This window comes from Cervus elaphus, chromosome 5, assembly GCF_910594005.1.
Source record: "Cervus elaphus chromosome 5, mCerEla1.1, whole genome shotgun sequence".
NCBI classification, from domain to species: domain Eukaryota; kingdom Metazoa; phylum Chordata; class Mammalia; order Artiodactyla; family Cervidae; genus Cervus; species Cervus elaphus.
The window spans coordinates 116,790,228-116,809,879 of record NC_057819.1 but is presented as its reverse complement, the minus strand read 5'-3'; the positions used below and the strand labels follow the sequence as shown (position 1 = coordinate 116,809,879).

The 19,652-nt window shown below is 46.3% G+C and overlaps 3 protein-coding genes across 4 annotated transcripts in view; 1 reads left to right on the top strand and 2 right to left on the bottom strand.

Moving 5' to 3' along the window:
• Positions 1-529: 529 nt before the first annotated feature.
• Positions 530-2,558, bottom strand: FAM187A (family with sequence similarity 187 member A). Its single transcript, XM_043900962.1, has one exon. The coding sequence runs from the start codon at positions 1,996-1,998 to the stop codon at positions 733-735; it is 1,266 nt and encodes a 421-aa protein (XP_043756897.1). The 5' UTR covers positions 1,999-2,558; the 3' UTR covers positions 530-732.
• Positions 2,558-6,961, bottom strand: CCDC103 (coiled-coil domain containing 103). 2 transcript variants are annotated; one of them, XM_043900963.1, is made up of 4 exons: positions 6,894-6,961; positions 4,935-5,086; positions 4,409-4,541; positions 2,558-3,734 (listed from the first exon to the last, which is right to left on the bottom strand). In XM_043900963.1, the coding sequence occupies exons 2-4, from the start codon at positions 5,075-5,077 to the stop codon at positions 3,303-3,305; spliced, it is 708 nt and encodes a 235-aa protein (XP_043756898.1). In that variant the 5' UTR covers positions 5,078-5,086; positions 6,894-6,961; the 3' UTR covers positions 2,558-3,302. The 2 variants fall into 2 exon arrangements, with proteins under 2 accessions (XP_043756898.1, XP_043756899.1); XM_043900964.1 differs by having other exon boundaries at positions 6,900-6,960.
• A 157-nt stretch (positions 6,962-7,118) lies between these two features.
• Positions 7,119-19,652, top strand: part of EFTUD2 (elongation factor Tu GTP binding domain containing 2) — a 36,372-nt gene continuing 23,838 nt past the window's right edge. The window contains exons 1-4 of the mRNA XM_043904855.1: positions 7,119-7,333; positions 10,306-10,414; positions 18,243-18,408; positions 19,061-19,139. Coding sequence (XP_043760790.1) covers positions 10,310-10,414; positions 18,243-18,408; positions 19,061-19,139 — 350 coding nt within the window. The 5' untranslated portion in view covers positions 7,119-7,333; positions 10,306-10,309. The remainder of the gene's footprint in view (positions 7,334-10,305; positions 10,415-18,242; positions 18,409-19,060; positions 19,140-19,652) is intronic.

Here is a 19,652-nt window from a genome sequence, read left to right as displayed (position 1 = left end):
GTGGACTCTGATTTGTTCAGCGGAGGCTGAGGCTGGAGCAGAGGACAGGAAGTAGCCTCAGGCAAGACACAACTTGCTTCTTATCACTGATCATTTTGGGGCCCCCAGCATCCCCAGAAGTGGCCACATGACAAATCCCACCTCCAACCCTGCTCTGCTCTCCAGCCCTGGTGCCCCACGCACCCACTGCCTTTGCTTCCGGCTCCTCTTTTCACCCCCAGCTCCCAGGCTGGGTGCCATCTCTCAGGAAAGCCCTGAATTCAGTCTCCACTTTCCTCGCCCATTTCCCCTGTCCTGGTCTCTACCTTTACTCCCCAAACTCACCATTTCTACCTACCGGTCCCGGGATGAGGCTGGGAAAGAAGGCAAAGAGGATATATACTAGCTACCCCAACTCTTTTCTTCCTCTCTCTGCTACCTTCAGTTCAAACAGCACCCACTTGGCAATCCACGAAGGCAAGAAAATAAAGCACATCAAACACAGTCAACACCAGATAGGTGATAAATATTAGGTTCACTTCTTCCTCCTCTGAGTGTGAAGTCAGAAGACACGTGCACTCAGACTACTTCCATCCTGGACTCAGTTCCCCATCTCCCACCTGCTAAGGCTTCCCTGATTCCCAGATGAGGTTCCAGACTTGCTCACGAAAATGGGGGGCAGGTTCACATGCCCCGCCCCCAACCAGAGGCATCTGGTACCATTTAACAAACACATTTGAGCACAGCTGGTCTTCAGAGCTGGGGGAGAGAGAGCCTGGGGGAGAAGTTGGGACAAAAGCGGAATAAGTAACAGCAGCAACGACAAAGGTGAATGCTGATAAAGATGACTGTGATGAGCATGTAGCCTATCAGAAAGAGCCCCAGGGCGGCCCGAATCTCGGGGTCGGAGAAGGAGACCGGGTAGCGACCTGGAGATGTCACGCCCAGTCGGAACCCCGCAATGCGCTCGCCCTGCCGCCAGCAATAGTAGATGCCCCGGTCTTCCAGCTGGGTGAAGCGGATGTGGAGATGGTTGCCGTGGTCGATGAACACCCTCATGGACCCGTTGACGCCCTTCAGGTACTGCGTGCGGTAGAGGTACTGGTGGTCCTTGTCCCAGGCCACGGCGTGCTCTGGTCGGGCCCCGGGGCAGGAGATGATGAGTCCGTGGCCCAGCCTCTGCTGGTGGAACTGAATGGGCACCTGGGGCAACCAGGGCCGGCTGCCCACTTTGGACACATAGTTGAAGATGGCCATCACGCCCTCCTGGACCTTCTTCTTCTTCTTGCAGGGCATCAGGCAGCTCCGAACCAGCAGCTCGGGGTTGTGGTCGCTGGCCTTGGCCCAGAGCTGCCTTGGCACAGCCCTCGAACCACAAGACACCACGTTGGGCAGTATCTTGCGGTAGCGGGGAGAGAGGTCCGGGCTCTTCAGGTAGCACAGACCGATACGCCACTGCTCCCCGCGCACCCCGCAGCGGTCGCAGGGGGTCCACTCCCAGAAGGTGGTGAAGACGCGGAGGCTCCCGTGGTACTCGTCTTCCAAGGGCTCCTGGCCCTGGTCCTTGAAGGTAGCCACCATCCCCTCACTGCTCTGGATGTCCACGTCGTAGGCGTAAAAGTAGTCCCCCTTGCGGGTGCCGCAGAAATACAAGCCGGAGTCCTGCGGTTGCGCCCGGAAGACCAAGAGGCTGAACATGCGGATGCTGAAGCGGAGCAGCATGTCGCTGCCCACGCGCACCTGGGCTGCCTCCGTCAGTACCCGCCCATCGAAGTCCGTCAGCACTTTGGTGTGGCTGCTGCCCAGGTGCTTCTGATAGTACCAGACGACAGCGGACACCTCCTCCGGCTTGCAGGGGCAGGGGAGCTCGAAGCTCATGTCGGCCAAGTAGGCCGCGTTGTCAAACATCAGGAAAGCCGGGCAGGGGGTCCTCTGAAAGATGTGCTCTTTCTCCACTATTTCAAAGGCCTGGAGGCTCCCCCACGCCCACAGGAGCACAGTGGTGTGGGCCAGGCTCATGCCTGCGCAAGGGAAGGGTCAGAGGGGGCAGGGCAAACCCGAGGCACTAAAGGCCTATGGGGCTTCTAGAAATCACTGCTGGGAGGAGGCATCTATATGAGGAAAGAATTAAGCAGCCAGGAAAAGAAGCAACAGTCTGCAGAGGAAGCTGCCATAGGCAAGGCAGTTGATTCCCAGTTAACATACAAGATGCCCTTTCATGTTCCAGATGTGATCTTGAGGAGAAAACCATTCTAGAATCTGGCTCCCTCTCCCCTTTCTAGAACTCTAGCATTCTAGAACACTGGGTCAGGGGAAGCCAGAGAAACAAGGGCCCAGGTACAAGTTCGGGAAAATCTCTGCCCTTCTGCTTCAGGCTCTGCCCTGCCTGCCTGCCTGGTGGAAAGGTCTTCCCTTTGGTTAATCTGAGAGTTGAAGGAAACCCTCCCACCTGCACGTCTGGCCATCTGAAGATAACTGGGAGGCTGGCCAGGCCTGAACTGAAGGCTTGGGGCTTTCTCAGGCCCAACCTGCATGGGAACTCAGCCCCTGGAGAAAAATATTCCACCTCAAATGCATTTGATCATTTATTGACTAAATGTCCATTCATTGGTTTCTGATGATGAATACTCTTGTTTAAGGGCTATGGAAGATGAACTGGGAGATTGGGATTGACCATATGTACACTACTATGTATAAAACAGATAACTAATGAGAACCTACTGTATACCACAGGGAACTCTACTCAATGCTCTGTGGTCACCCCTAAATGGGAAGGAAATCTAAAAAAGAGAATATATATATATGTATGTGTGTGTATATATATATATACACACACACACATATAAATTATTCATTTTTCTATACAGAAGAAACTAACAACATTGTAGGGCAACTATACTCCAATAAAATCACTTTTAAAAAAAGAACTATGGAGACCATGGAGGATTTGTTAACCATGGAGGATTAACAATTTTGTTTTTTCCTTGTTTTGAGTGGAGGCTGCAATGGGTGGTACCAGTGTTTGGTTGGGTGCTCACCCATATCTCAGGGCCATGGGCTAGCACACTGGCAGACTCTAAGGGTGGGAAGCAAAAAATCTTTCAGCTTGGCCCTTGACCATCCTGTGGATCTACAAAGTTCAGAATATGAAGCCCCCAAGGGGCTGGGGAAAAGGGAAAATTCAGTTCCTGCTTTGGTTGTGAAAATTCTAAATCCAAAAGGGAATCAGGTGTGGGCTTCTGATTAGAGTCCTGCAGAGCCCCCAAGACCATCAAAAAATGCCTCTGATGACCACTGGGGGCCTCTGAAGGTAAATGGTCCCATCAATCCATCTGGTATAGCATCAGCAGCTCTTGCAGCAGACTTTCCTCCTCCTGAAGCCCACCCGGCTGCTCCCCTAGACCTTGCTCCTCCAGGCTGGGGGTGCCCATGGCCTGCAACTTCTGAAATAAGGCTCTGCAGCTCTCTCTCTCCGCACAGCTCATCAGGCTCAGGTTCAGGGTGAAGCGCCCGGTGTTGGCCAGGCTGTGCAGGATCCCCAGCACCGCCCAGCGATCAGCAGGCCTCACGTGATCGGCCAGCACCACCAGCATCTCCCCTAGAAGTCCAAACCCCACGTCCATCTGGAAGAGGCGGCCCAGCTTCAGACCCCCGAGCTGCAGCAGGGCCTCGTAGCGCTCTGGCCCACTGCGCAAGTGTCGCCGCCAGTCGCGGTAGAACTCGGCTGAGGTCTCAGGCTGGAAGAGCGTTTTCTCCTGGATCGCAAAGGAAGGGGAAAGAGAGTCCAGAGCTCTTCCAGCTGCTCTATGACAGCGAGAGTGAGGGCAACCCATGGGTTTTCAGCTCTGGTATTGGTCTCTGAGCACTGGCAAGGCCACAGTCCTTGTGGGCCTCATTTTCAGATGAAGGAACAGGGGATGGGATGGGAAGGGAGGGTCCCAAGAGGAGAAAATGCAGGCCATGATGTGAGATTCTCAGCTGTACCAGGACTTTCCTACTGATGAGTGTGGACATAGCCCTGTTCTACAAGAGTAAGTCAGACTTCACTCTGAGCAGGGTGGGGGTGGGAGGTATTTGGAAACTTCAGGAGGAGAAAAAAGAACTCAAGTGTTCAGGATCTGACAGGCTGTATCTCCTTCCTAACCCTGCCAGAGGATCAGACTCTCTACCATCTGACCCAAGGCAGGACACCCCAAATCTGATCTGGGAATGCAAGCCAAGGGCTGATGGACAGGGGCCTGTCAAGTCCACATTTCTGACTTGATCTGGTAGGTTTTGGCCTCATCACCCACTGGTTGCTTTTCTTTCTGGAATTGGAGGGAGAAGGTTTGCTTCTGTTGGGTTTACATGAGACACAAGGAAAACATATGTGTTGTAAGAAGACAGGATGGGAGCGTGAGGGCAGAGACTCCTGCTGGGCCTCACCTACCAGGGAGATTTCAGTGGTTTCATCCTGGGAGGGCCTTCCCTGACTAGTGTGACAGTTCCAGGGCACAGGCCTCTTTCCTCCCATCTTGTCCTTCCGTTCCAGTGGCTTCAGATGTGATGCAAGGACGATACCCCTATGGGCAAAGGCCAGAGATTAGGGGATGGACCTTATGCTGCCTGTAAGTATGAAGTGGCTGGACTCTGCATGAAAACAGGCTGGACCTGTTGGCAAGCCCATATAAGAAAAATAACAACAGCAAAAGTAACTGATAACTTTTGAGCACTTCCCATGTGTTAGGTATTGTGCTCAGAATTTTATGTGCAATAACGTTTAATCATGACAATGGTTACTTTTTCTTACAGATGAGGAAGAGTGGCTCAGATAGGGAAAATAATTTGCATAAGATCACACAGGTAGCAGAAGGTAGGGCTAAGACAGCCCAGAATGGTCTGACGCCAGGTGTATGCTCTTATCCACTATAGTAAACCAGAACAGGAGAGCCTGAGAAAAATGGCATTAGGCTGACCTGAATTCCTCATAGGAAGCTACCTTCTGTTCCACTGCCCGTAACTTGGCAGCATTCTCCCGTTTGTACTTCTCATCAGCAGCGAGTGCAGCCTGCAGCTCTTTCTCCAAAGCCTTGAAGTTGATGATATCATTCCTTTTCATGGCCCCTGCCTAGCAAGGCAAAGGAAATGAACGTCAAACAGAAGACGAACATCAGGGATGGGGGGGCGGTGGGTGTTTGCATCTGGATTCTTTGCCAGCCAACAAAATGACCCCAAAGCACTCTGGACATCAAATCACTCATCTTGGGGGGTGTTACAAAAATCTAGTTCTCTGTTTTACAGAGGGGAGCTGAGTCGCACAGTGAGGTCTTGCTTAAGATTTGTTGTCGCCGAAAACAGTCCTGACTTTCAATTTAGTGCCTTATCTTAATTTTGCTCTCTGCCTCTGAAAATATTTTTTAATTGGAATTTAATTGACATTAAATGTTATATTAGTTTCAGGTGTACAACACAGTAATTCAACATTTATATACATTACCAGATGATCACCACAATAAGTTTAGTTACCATCTGTCATAATTTAAGAGTTATTACAATATTATTGACTTATTCCCTATTCTGTATGTTGCATTCTCATAACAATATATTTTACGGCTGGAAGTTTGTGCCTCTTAATCTATTTCATCCATCCCCCCCGCCCACCTTCCCCTGTAGCAACCACCAGTGTGTTCTCAGTATCTGTGAATCTTTCTGTTTTCCTTGTTTTGTTTTTAGATTTCGCATATAAGTGAAATCATGCAGTATTTAACTTTCTCTGTCTTAAAATACCCAGTAATACTCTATAACACCTTAGCATAACACCCTCTAGGTCCATCCATGTTGTTTTAAATAGCAATTTTTCATTCTTTTTTATTCTGCCTCTAAAAATATTTTAGTATTGGTGCTTTGGCAGAGGAAGCATTTCGATTTCAGAATTTAGTTCCTTCACATTTCCACAAGGACTCACTATATACAAGTTGCGATAGAGGCCCTCACACAAAATCAGAACTATTGTAAGCTATTCTTGAGCCCAGGGATAAAAATTCACCCATTGCTAAGTTAAGTATTAGTCGTTCTGTCCTGTCGCAGCTGAGACCCCATGGATTGTAGCCCACCAGGCGGCTCTGTCCATTGAATTCTCCAAGCAAGAATACTGGAGTGGGTTGCCATTCCCTTCTCCAGTGTATGTTCCTGATCCAGGGATCCAACCTGGGTCTCCCACACTGCAGGCAGATTCTTTACGATCTGAGCCACCAGGGAAGCACCCACCCTTAAATGTCCTTTAATGAGGAAAGATACTTTCCACCTGAAACCAGATGCAATGACTGAGCAGGAAATCAAGTAGACGCAAGAGAGGGAAGGGGCTTAATGATTCCTGTACTCAAATCTCTCTGTCCAGCCCAAGGCTGGAGCATAAATCTCTAGGTACTTGGGCAACCTCTTTAGTTCTGTCTATGTACTTCTGCAACTTCTGCGTATCTGAGGCTGATTGATTCGTTCTATAGGGAGATCACCTATACGAATTTTAATCTTGGATCCACATTTACCGCTGTGAGACCCTTCTGAACCTTACTACTAGTGCTCCGAGCTGTTAGCTAAAGATCACGTGGCGAAGTCATCCCCACCAAGCTCCTCAGTCCCTGGGATTTCCCAGGCAAGAATACTGGAGTGGGTTGCCATTTCCTCCCCCAGGGCATCTTCCTGACCCAGGTCTCTAGCACTGCAGGCAGATTCTTCACCGTCTGAGCCCCCAGGGAAGCCCCAACATGGAAGCAGGAGGTCTAAAACCAACTCTCCACCCTAACATGGGTAAGCGAAAGACCAAGAAGTAGGGTGGGCTGGCCAGGAAGTGAACTCAGGTGTCCTGACTTTTGCCTAGTTCTGAGCCTTTCCCAGTCACTGAAAATCTAGAACATCTAATCCTCCTGCCCCCTGACCTTCACCCGAGCAGCCGGTTTCCTTTCTTTCTTTGGGGATGCCCAGATACTGCCGGACGAAGTTAGCTCAGCGTAGACCACGCCCAGCAGCTGTGGTTGCCCAGCAACTGCTACAACAGCCTCCCACGTGACTGTCCCGAAGGTCCCCGGTCAGGGTGGCCCCGAGGCGCCTGATCAAATTCACGCCTTCTCAGGCCTCGCTCTCTTTGGAGCAGACCACGCCGTGGTTTGGGGACCCACAGTTCGCTTCTCAGGTTCCTGTGTCCGCAGCTGGGATTCCTCCGAGCTGGTCCACAGGCAGAGGGCTGCCCTCCCAGGAAGAAACGCGACCGCGGCGCCTGTGGGGTCCTCCCGGACGGCGGGCGCAGGCGGTGAGGCGGCGTGGGGCGGAAGCACGGTCTCCAGCGGCCGACTGGGAATTTTTGGCTGAGCAGCGGGAGGTGAGTGGTGTTGGTTAGAGTCAGGGGAGGCTTGCTCTGGTGAAATGAGAAATTAAATGTCAGATCTGGCAGAGATGCTGTATGTTACATGCCACTTTCACTTTACAGATGGGTAAATTGAAGCGTGGAGTAGGATAGAGAATGAAAGCCCGCCCCTGCCCCCCTCCACCCCCAGCCAACCGATTCCTGGGTTCCCTGCGTGTCGTCCGTCTATAAAACCCTTTCCCTGGTCAGGGGTCTTTCTTGCAGTGTCTATTCCCCTATCTTACTCTCTCTTCCAACTGTGCCGCCTTCACTTCTCTATCAAGCTCCCTCCGTCGTTACTCTGTGTTCCTTTGAGAGCCAGCATTGTAGCGGGAAGCTGCAGTGAAGTTTGGTACCGAAATTCACTAGTTTTGTGCAACTGTGGGCAGGTCGGCTGTCTTCTCTGTGCCTTGTTGGAGCCATGCATTTCGTCATTCAGCAAGTGCTTCTGTTTTGTTCCAGGCACCCTTTTAAATGAAAACAAAAACAGCCCTTGCTTAAACTGTAGTTGGAGAGGTGAGGGTAAATACACGAATGGATACTTGTCAGCTAATGATAAATGTTAATAAAAATAATAAAACATTGAAAATAGGCTTTGGAGAGTGTGTGTTGGGGGGTAGTTTTTTAGAGTGACAAGGGAAGGTTTCTCAGAGAAGGTGCTGTTTTAGTAGAGACCTGAGTGAGATGAAGGAACAAGGTATACATGCCCAAGGGAAGAGCATTTTGGAAGAGAAAAGTAAGTGCAATGGCCCTGAAGCAGAAATGACTTGGATTATTTCATGAACAGCCTTGTATAGAAATTTCTGCAGTCATTTCATGGGTTTCTTGGGAGAATGAAATGTGCACAGAGATGATAGCTCTTTGGAAATAAAAAGAATATGCATATGAAAGTTTCCGTGATAATTTACATTTACTTATTAGTAGTGGAGCTCTTAATTCTCTGTTTTGTCCACAATCAGCACTCAACAAGGGGCACTGAAGGAGGTGGAGGGATTACCCTTGTGGAAGAAATACCAATATCTCAAAACTGAACGTTCTGGTCAGTTAACATTTATCCAGTGCCTACTTATGTGAACTGCTGTCTTGGGCATTGGCACATGGGCACAAGGAGCACAGGTTTCCTGTAGTCAACAATGGCCAAAAAAGTTTTTTTTTTTTAAACTAAAAAATACAAATAGAACAGACAAAAGAATGGCTAAAACATAATGCCAGCTAACATTGATTGATCCTGGAATCGTGATGAATTCTTTACACAGCCTATTTTTGTTTAATTCTCATAACACTTTATGTGATGAAAATGAATCACTTTACTTTCCAATTGAAGAAACAGCCTTGGAGAGGTGAATAACTTACTTTAAATGACATAGTTATCATAGTTATTAAGTGACAAAGTTTGGATTCAAATCTAGGTCTACCAGTTCCAGAGCCCTGAGCAGTAAACCTATGCTCTAGTCTGTTGTCTATTACTTGTAAGCTGTAGAGTTGTTGTTGAGGGTAATTAGTGCAGTTAACTACCGTTAATGACAGAAGTAAATGCTGATAGAGACACGAAAGGCTGTAGCATCATAGGTGAGTGAGAAATTGAGGCTCTAGGAAGACTTGAAGGAAATGGTCTTTGAACAGTTATTTTGAATAGAATTTCAATACTTCAAGTGGAGACAGCCCACAATATATTTATTAACTGCAGAGAGAAAACAAGTAACTTTATACAGTGGAAAGGCCTGGTAGACACCACCATAATCAAGTGGTTAAGTTAACATCACTGATGGAAGAAATTAAAATCATGCCACTTGTTAGGAGTTGCACTGAAAAGAGCACAGCCTCACTACTGTGATATTCTTACCAAAAAAAGAAAAAGAGCATAACTTGACTCTAATCATGAGGAAACATCAGACAAACTTAAATTCAGGAGCATTGTACAAACTCACTAGCCTATAATCTTCAAAAGTGTCAAGTCATAGAAATCAAGGAAAGGCCAAGGATTGTTCCAGATTGAAAGAGACTAAAGACATGATAGCCAGGTGCAAACATGGAATCCTTTGCTGTGAAGGACATTAGTGGAACAATTTCTGAAACTTGTATGGGGAACCTGTGGATTAGGTGTAGTAATGTGTCAGTATTTTCTGATTTTGATGGTTGTATTGTGGTTATGTAGAAGAATGTCCTTGTTTGTAGGAATCACATGCACTAAGAGCTGGGGTTAGCAAACTTCGTCTATTAAGGGCCAGATAGTAAATATTTTAGGCTCTGAGGGCCATATAGTCTCAGAGGCAGCTACTCAGCTGTTACAGGGTGAAAGCAGCCACAGACGGTATAAAAAAAACGGGCATGGCTGTGTTACAGTAAAGCTGTTTTCATAGACACTGAAATTTGAATTTCATAGAACTAATTGTCATGTATCATGAAATACTGTTCTTTTGATTTTTTTTCCAACTGTTTAAAAATATTAAAAAAGTCATACCCTCCAGGCTGTTATGAGAACAGCCAGATTTGGCCACAGGCTATAGTTTACCAACTCCTCCACTAAAGTCTGAGGAGGTGATGAGACATTGTGTCAGCAACTTATTCTCAAGTAACTTAGGAAAAAGTGATGTGCACTGTTTTTGCAATTTCCTGTATTATTTTAAAATTAAAATTCTTTTAGTATTTAAAAAAAAAAAAGTGGGCTGGGACTTCCCTGGCAGTCCAGTGGTTAGGACTCCATGCTTCTACTGCAGGGGGCATGGGTTGGAGCCCTGGTGGAGGGGAGGGGAAGAAGTGGGCAAAGTGTATGTAAACAGACACAGGAGTAGGACAGAGAGGAGGGAAAAGTACAGGGCTTTAGAGGAGCAGTTGGTGGGTTAATGTAACTGGAGAGGAGAGCGTGTGAAGGGATATGGTCAACCGTAGGCTAGGGTGGAGGCCTTGGTTCCCTCACAGCATCTAACTTTTCTCTTGTTGAATTTTAGCACCATGGATACTGACTTGTATGATGAGTTTGGGAATTACATCGGACCGGAGCTTGATTCTGATGAAGATGATGATGAATTGGGCAGAGAGACCAAAGATCTTGATGAGGTAAAACAAATATATTACTTTTTCTCACCTCTGTTTTTAAAAAAGCAATGAAGTAGTGAATCTTCTGTGCTCCCGTAGTAACCTGTATTTCTCTCTAACATTGTCCTTTTTATAATTATTATGATTTAATTTGGTTCTTACACTGCCCCTAAGAAAGCTTGAAGTTCCAAAGGAGAACATAAGGTAATTTCATTGGTAGGGTGGTTTTATATTCTGAGTTCTAGTTCTTCAGGTAGTAGCTCTTCTTCCATTTGCTTGAAGTGCCTTTTGGCTATTATGAATAGTTCTAACTTAGAAAAGGTAGTCAGCTCTTTTGAGGGCTGCTGACCTGGGAGCTCTCTCATAAGCTCAGGTTTTAAAGATGCATAGGGATTTCCCTGGTGGTCCAGTAGTTAAGAATCACCTGCTAATGCAGGGGACATGTGTTTGATGCGTGATCCAGGAAGATTCCACATGCTGTGGAGCAACTAAATCCATGCGCCACAACTACTGAGCCAAAGCCCAAGGGCCCTTGAGCCGCAGCTAGTGAAGCCGGCCTGGAACAAGAAGTCTTTGCACCACAAGGAAGAGTAGCCCCCACTCGCCGCAACTAGAGAAAGCCCGAGAGCAGCAACGAAGAATAAATAAAATAAAAAATACATAAAAGCAGTAGAAAGGGAAGACACAGATTCCCGTGCCGCCTCTTTAGGAGAGTTACAGAGGAGGAGGCTCAGAATGGTTTGAGGCTTGCAGAAGACACCAAAGGCGGCTTTTATGTTGTAACAGTGTTTAGAACAAAATGAGTAAGAAGTACACTGATGAGGCCACTGCCCCTTAGTGGAGGCTTGATATTAATGGGACAGCAGAAGAGCAGGAGACAAGTCCTGACTGCCATTTGTCGTCTTAATCAGAGAAAGTGTCCTTAAAACCTGAGAAAATAGAATAAACACTGGAAAAAGAAAATTGAAACCATGTAGGTGAAAAGGGAGTAGCTCGCACCTTTAGATGAGTTCAAGTCTCCAGGCCCCAGATGAATTGTATCCTGGGTGGGATGGTGGGGGAGACATTGCAGAGGTAGGCTAGTAAACTTAAGAAAATGAGGCATGGCTGTGGTGCTAAAAAGTGAATCAGGCAACTCCTATTTTTCAAAGAGCAAGATGAGGTACTGCCTTCAGAAACTGCGGACCAGTGAGTGCTATGCAGCCATGGTAAAAATTATGGGAAGAATTTTAGAACAGATGACTATTGAGCACTTAGGAAGCCAGGATGAGTTTTATACTAATAAATTTCTCTTGATCCCATTACTAGATATAAGTCATAGGTATGTTGTGGATATTATGTGTATCCTGATTTGGGCGAGGCATTTTTTTTTTTTAATAAACCAGTTTTTTCTTTTTAAAAATATTTTAAAGAGATTATTTTTCATTATACAAGTAACTCACGAATCCAGTTCAAATCAAATAGGAAGACTTCCTTGGTCCTCATTTCATTTCACTCCCTTTCCCCATGGTAATTCATGACATCCTTATGGAAAAAGACAATGGACTGAGTTACAGTACAGTTTGGAGAGGTCCAGCCAGTTAACAGTGGAATACTAGTTACTGGATCCAGAGAATACTAGTTACTGGATCCAGAGAATACTAGTTACTGGATCGCCACCAGAGCTCTCGCGACACGCCCTGGGCACGCATGCTCGGTCCTGTCCTTTTCAATCTTTTTATCAATGACTTAGGTGAAGATAGAGAAGAGAGGCGTATGAGATTGGCACATGACATAGCCAGTGTACTGGCTCAGTGCATGCTCAGTGCATGCTCAGTTGCTAAGTCACGTCTAACTCTATATGACCCTATGGACTACAGCCCGCCAGGCTCCTCTGTCCATGGGATTCTCCAGGTAAGAATACTGGAGTGGGTTACCCTCCAGGGGACCTTCCCAACACAGGGACCAAACCTGCATCTCTTACGTCTCCTGCATTGGCAGGCGGATTCTTTGCCTCTGAGCCACCTGGTATAATATATATCCTGGTGTGTGTGTGTGTATATATGTATATATGTATTCTGGTATATAATATACTGGATAAGAGAATCTAAGGTCAAAGATTCTTGAACTTGAATCTTTGATTACTGAGCTAAATGAATTCCACGAAGTCTTTCAGTATTTGTCGAGCACTTACTATTTGCAGAAAATCCTGATGCACAAGGGAGCCAAGACACTATCCATGCCCTCCAGGCACAGGCTTCTTGCCAGGAGAGATGAAGTACAAGCAAGGTTTATGATAGGAAACAGGGAAGGACAAGCACCGTTTAAGTCCTAGTAACTTGTATCTGTAGGGACGTCTCCGATGGTCCAGTGGCCAAGACTCTGTGCTTCTAGTTCAGGGGACCCTGGTTCAATCCCTGGTCAGGAAACTACATCCCACATGTCACAACTAAGATTTCACATGCCCCAACTAAAGATTGTTCAGTTGCTGAGTGGTGTCCGACTCTTTGAGACCCCGTGGACTGCAGTACGCCAGAATTCCCTGTCCTTCACCATCTCCCAGAGCTTGCTCAAACTCATGTCCATTGAGTCGGTGATGCCATCCAACCGTCTTGTCCTTTGTCGTCCTCCTCTTCTCCTCCTGCCTTCAATCTCTCCCAGCATCAAAGTCTTTCCCAGTGAGGTGGCTCTTCCCATCAGGTGGCCAAAGTATTGGAGCTTCAGCATCAGTCCTTCCTGTGAATATTCAGGGTTGATTTCCTTTAGGATTGACTGGTTCAATCTCCTTGCTGTCCAAGATCCCTCATGCTGCAAAGAAAATCCAAGATCCCTCCTGTGTGCTGCAACTAAGACCTGGCACAACCAAATAAAAATAATTTTTAAAAAGCTCATATTTTTAGTAATAATAAATAAGGAAGGGTCATTCCTGGCTAGATTGACCACGAAAAATACCTGAAGAAGTCACGTTCAAAGTGGACCTAAAGAATGGGTAGGCATCTGTGGGGAGAGAGAGAGTAGAATGATTAGAATGATTAGTGATCTCCCAGGCTGGGGGCAGGAACTAGGGCGCTAATGACTAAAGGGTACAAGGGGTTTAGGTGGGGGGTGATACAAATAATCTAAATTTGATTGTGGTGATGGTTACCCAACTGTGAGTATACTGAAAACCATTGAACTGTAGGCAAATTGTGTGGCATGTGACTTATATCTCACTAAAGCTGTTAACAACAACATAAACTAAAAATAAAAGCGGGGGAGCGATGTTTGAATGTTTTCACCTCAGTCCAGAGGGTTGAGGGAGTCATACTCTAGTTGAAGTTCCTCAGTATTATGGCTTGGGCAAGGCTCTCCCCTTGTTGAATGAACTCACGAATTCCTTTCTGTTTCATTCTTACACCCATTACCACACGAATTCTAGTGTACAAATGCTTTTTTTATCTGTAGAAGTTACAAAGTGTGTATAGTTGCATGGTGCGCATGAATTTTTCTTTCAATCTTTGTCTCTCTGGCTGCGCTCTTAGTTGTAGCACAAGAGATCTTTGAGCTGTGACATCTGGAATCTAGTTCCCTGAACAGGGCTCGAACCCAGGCCTCTTGCACTATGAGCACAGAGTCTTTGCCACTGGACCACCAGGGAACGCCCTGTGCACATGTGTTTTTAATATATTTAAATGGTATCATGTTGTCTACATCATTCTGTTTCTTGCTTTTACCGCTCAGTCTCATGGTGAGTGATGTATTTTTAGGATCCGTCTCTGTTGGTGTGTGTCTGTCTAGCTTGTGGCATCTGATTGCTGCTCCGTTCTCCCTGGTGTATATCACCCAGGATACCTGCCAGCAGCCTTCCCTCGTCACAGATAACACTGCAGTGAATATTCTCAGGTACATCCCATTGTGCTCCATGTGACCATTTCTCTGGGTTGTATTATGTTCCCCGAAGCAGAGTTGCCGATGATAGGATTGTATATATACTTAATGCGTTTATACTGTCAGGCTACTCTTCAGCGTGGCTGTACTCTTCCGTATTCTTTCTAGCAGGGTGAGAGTCCTTTAGCCTCCTAGTCCACATAGGTGCGTAGATTTTTTTAAAAACACTTTTAATGGAGGTGTGTAACAGTGAAGAGCTTCCCTGGTAGCTCAGCTGGTAAAGAATCCACCTGCAATGCACGAGACCCCAGTTCAATTCCTGGGCTGGGAAGATCCCCTGAAGAAGGGATAGGCTACCCACTCCAGTATTGGGCTTCTCTGGTGGTTCAGATGGTAAAGAATTGCCTGTGGTGTGGAAGACCTGGGTTCGATCCCTGGGTTGGGAAGATCCCCTGGAGGAGGGCATGACAACCCAATCCAATATTCTTGCCTGGAAAATCCCCATGAACAGAGGAGCCTGGTGGGCTACAGTCCACGGGGTTGCAAAGAGTTGTACATGACTAAGCGACTAAGCACAGCACAACAGTGAAGAGATACATAGGATTTTAATAATGGAGACAGGGAAGAAGGAAGGCTGTTCTAGAAAGGAGTGGAGTTTGCAGGAAGCAAAGGGTTTCATTATTTCATCGTAGTCCTTTCTTGACCCCAGAGCTCCCTTCCATTACCTCCTATTTCCCAATTCGGCTCATCTCCGAAGAGTTGTTACTTGCTGTCTCCAAATCCTTTTCTCCCTTTTTTTTCCCTCAAACCTACTTCTGTTCTTTGCCTTTCCCATTCCACAGAGAAGGCTGTCGTCAAGGTTATCAGTGACCTCTGCGTCAGACGCCATCCTTACCCTACCTGACCTGCCTGCAGCATCTGACCCAGCTGATTACGCCCTCTTTAAAACACTCTTCCCTGGACTTCCAGGGAACCTCTGGACTTCCCTTCTCTCTTCTGTCTGGTCCTTCTCAGTCTTTGCTGCTGGTTTCTCCTCATCTCCCTGACCTCTTAACTGTCAACAGGTCCCAAAGCTCCATTACTGATACCTGTTCTCTGTCTGCACTCACTCCCCTGCTCATCTTATCCAGTATATCAAATACCTTCTATTAACTGAGGACTCTCAACTGTTATCTCCAACCTGGACTTTGCTCTTGAACCTCAGGTGGTATGTCCAGCTTCCTATTTGGCATCTCTATTTGATATCTAATATAGCATCTCAAACTTAGCATATCTAAGACCTAAACACAGAACTTCCCCACCCTGTCTCCTGCCTCCAATTACTCTTACTGTCTTCCTCATCTCAGTAAAGACAGTACATTCCCCAGATCAAAAACCTTGCCTCTTTTTTTTCACTCCACTTTGAATTCACTAGAAAATATTTTTGACTCTATCTTTAAAAATATATGCAGAATCCAGCTTCTCCTGACCACCTTCCCAGCTGCTCCTCTGATGTAAGTCACTGTTAAGTGCCGTCTCTCTCCTACTTCACTGCAGTAGCCTTCTGTCTAATCTCCCTCCTTCCAGTATATTCTCAGCATGAGAACCAGAGTGATTCTTCTAAAACAAAAGCCTGACTGTATCACTCTTCTGCTCAGAACTTCTGCTAGAACCGGACCTCTCAGCCTTGCTACCATTGACATCTGTGGCCAGGTAACTCTTCATTGCAAGAGCTGTCCTTTGTTTTATAGGATATTGATCACCATTCCTGGCTCATGCCTACTAGGTCCCCCCACACACACACCCAGTCCTGACAACCAGAAATGCCTTCAGATGTTGCCAAGATTGCGTTTGTTGAGAAGCACTAACATAAAGTCAGATCACTTAGAATGATCCAGAGGATCCGACATGATCACCTGCTGTGTGATCTCAGCTCATACTGTTCTCCCGTTATTTACTGAACTCTCACCATCCTGTCTTCCAACAGGAAACTGTGCTGTCTTGTGAGTAAGTGCTATTATTATTGGAAGTATTCAGCGGGGGCAGGAATATGTAGAAAGACTCCCTTCATTTGATGGAGTTGGCTGCGTGCCAGGCTGTGAATTGAGCACAGAGTTGACTAGTTCTTACAGGGCTTCCGTCCTGTAGGATTCCTGATGTGAGGCGTGGGGCAGGGTCCAGAAAAGTGCCTTCCAGCTGCATCCACTTGTGACCAGTGGCCCTTAAGAAAGGGTTAGTTTTGTTTTTTTTTTCTTTGTTAGGATACATAGATTTATTTCTTTGTTATATCAGCTGACAGGGCCTCTAAGCAATTCCCTGGTGGCTCAGTAGTAAAGAATCTGCCTGCCAATGCAGGAGACTCGAGTTCAATCCCTGGGTCGGGAAGATACCCTGGAGAAGGAAATGGCAGCCCTCTCCAGTCTTCTTGCCCGGAGAATCCCATGGAAGGAGGGGTCTGGAGGGCTTCAGTCCATGGGGTCACAAAGAGTCAGACTTAGGAACTAAACAAGAACAATCTAGCACATGTCTAGTGCCCAGGTCTTGGTTCCGTAATACCACTTTCCAGTGAAGGAACTGTGACCCCTTAGATAAATGGCTAACTCTGGACAGGAAAAATATAAGATGAACCTGGAGCATCTTCTGGTGCTGTAAAGTGAGACGTGTTTAAAAACAACAACCACACAACAATGGAGGCATATTGAAGGGACACAGGAGCCAATTGTTAAGAGCTCCCAGTGACCAAAGATGCAACAGTTTGAACAGAATTTAAGTATTACTGGATTCTTTCCCAAAGTATAAAATGAATATTCATGAGCTCATAATGGTAGGAATTAATAAATGAAGAGACCAGTTTCTTTCCATAGGATTTCAGTTAACTGATGTAAACATTCAACCCCTAAGAATACCACAACTGTGCACTACTCTATATAAAATAGATACCCAATAAGAACCCACTGTGTAGCCCAAGGAACTTCACCCAGTACTCTGCAATGACCCGGATGGGGATGGAATCTGAGAAAGAGTGGATTTGTGCGTGGGTGTAGCTGACCCACCTTGCCGCACGGCAGAAGCCAGCACAACCCTGCATTCAGCTGTACGCCAACAAAAACTTAAAAACGCAATTCCACTTTTCTGAAGTGTAGGCTGCACACAGTGACTTCATTCCAAAGAGCACAATATTGGGGAAAGAGGGTAACTTTACAGTGCAAAAGCCTGCAAACAAGACGGCTCAATGATCAAGGCTAACATCAACAGTAATAAGTCATGTTGAGAATATATATCCTTGATATGGGGTGAAAATGGTGCTGTCCTCTGTGGTCATCCTTTCAAAATCCCTTAAGGTTTTAAGATCCCCCGATCCTACTTATGAGAAAAACTCAATCAGATATATTGAGAAACTTTCTATATAATGCCTTACTCAAAACTGGAGGCCATCAAAAGCAAGCAAAGTCAGAGAAGCCTGAGAAGACATGATCAGTCAATGTAGTGTCCTCAGTGGGATCCAGATTGTTTTTCTTTGTGTGACTTCCTAGGCACTGAGCCACCTTTTTGTGTCCCTTTGGTGCTTGTAGAATTTATTCCCCTGGGGTTTTGTTTTCATTACTTGGTAGCACAATGGCTGTCAGACCTCTGAGGTCCCAATGAAGGAAAGTTTCTCACTCAGATCAAGGGGTCTGATAACTCTGCACAGACTATCTGCCACTAATTTCCTGTCTTCAGGGTTAAGGGTTAAGAACGCTCTGCTTTCAAGTCCTGTGGCTGCATTTGCCCAGAGTCCACAGCTGGCCCCTCCGCACATGTCCCAAGAAAGGGTTCATTTGAATCAGGAGAGTCTATGCCCATGACTTACAGTCTTCTCATTGTGGAGGATCACGCAAGAGCAGAACCTGCCTTACTGACTCCTTAGTGCGGAACTCAAGAAGCTGTCAGGCATGTGATGTTATTGCTTTTAACTCAGGTATGGTAGTCAGTCACTACCAAGAGGGCATGCCTCTTCCAAACTCCTTCCCGCTTGTGCTTTCAGGTCGATGAGGACGAGGACGATGATGATGTTGGCGATCACGACGAAGACCACCCTGGGATGGAGGTGGTGCTGCATGAGGACAAGAAGTACTACCCTACAGCCGAGGAGGTGTACGGTCCTGAAGTGGAGACCATCGTTCAGGAGGAGGACACCCAGCCTCTCACAGGTGAGGCGGAGGCGCTGGGCTGTGAGAGGTGAAATCAAAATTGGAAAACTTCATTTGATAGCCAGAAGCAGTCTGAAAAAGTTCAGTGAATAAACTGACTAATTTTTCTTTCAGGTCCTATTTCTGGATTGAGATTCAGTTAACCCTGCTTTGATATTCAATAAAACAGCTCGTTACTAAACAAATATGAGTTACTTATTTATCTAATATCTGTTTAGGTTCCCCCTCCAGTCTGTTGTGTTTTTCTTTTCCCATCCAAATAATGCCAGTTCCTTTAACCAGTCCTCTTAATGGTTATATTCCACTTCCTTAATAATTTCCATTGATCTTCTGGAAAGTAGTTGCATTTTATAAATTCAGGGGGAGTTCTGAGCTGCATCCACCTCATCCTGTCCTGTATCCAGTCCCTCTCCCCTCCTCCCACAAAATGAAGTCCAGACACCTCAGTCCACAGCTCAGGATCCTTCACTGTCTGGTGCCAAACAGCATTCCCAGAACTTTTGCAACCTGAGTGGTCCTCGAGAATAATATAAATTTGGTGTCCTGTATCATCCATTCCAAAAGCTGAGTCTCATGGAATAGGGCCATTTATTTTTATGCTTTATGCCTACCTGTACATCACTCCCTTTTTTTTTTTTTTCTTTCCTCCTAGAACCCATTATTAAGCCAGTGAAAACCAAGAAATTCACTCTGATGGAGCAGACATTACCTGTTACGGTGTATGAAATGGAGTAAGTTACAAGGTCTTGCAGCCTCTGCACGAACATCGTGGGTTCATTTTCTCACGGAGGTTGGAGGTAGCTTGTGGTTGAAGTAGCCAGTGAGTTGGGGGCCAGAGGCGTTGAGAGCAGTGGCATCCATTTGTGCCCGAGTCACTTTACTGACTTCTCTCGGTGGCCAGGTCAGCTCTGTGGCTGCCTGCTGCCAGATCTAGTCTGACAGCTTCCAGCTTTATTTGGTAGGTAAAAGGGCACATCCTTGCACTGTTCCTTATTTATTCATTAGTTTATTGTTTAGAAATTGAGGTACAGTGTTGTGTTAGCTTCCAGTGTATAGCTCAAGTGATTCAGATTCTTTTCCCTTGTTTGTTATCACAAAATACTGAGTATATAGTTCCCTGTGCCATACAGTAGGTCCTTATATAGACTAGTGTTTATATGTTCATCCCAGACTCCTCTAATTTATCACCCTCTTCCTGTTTGGTAACTGTAAGTTTGTTTTCTATATCTGTGAGCCTATTTCTG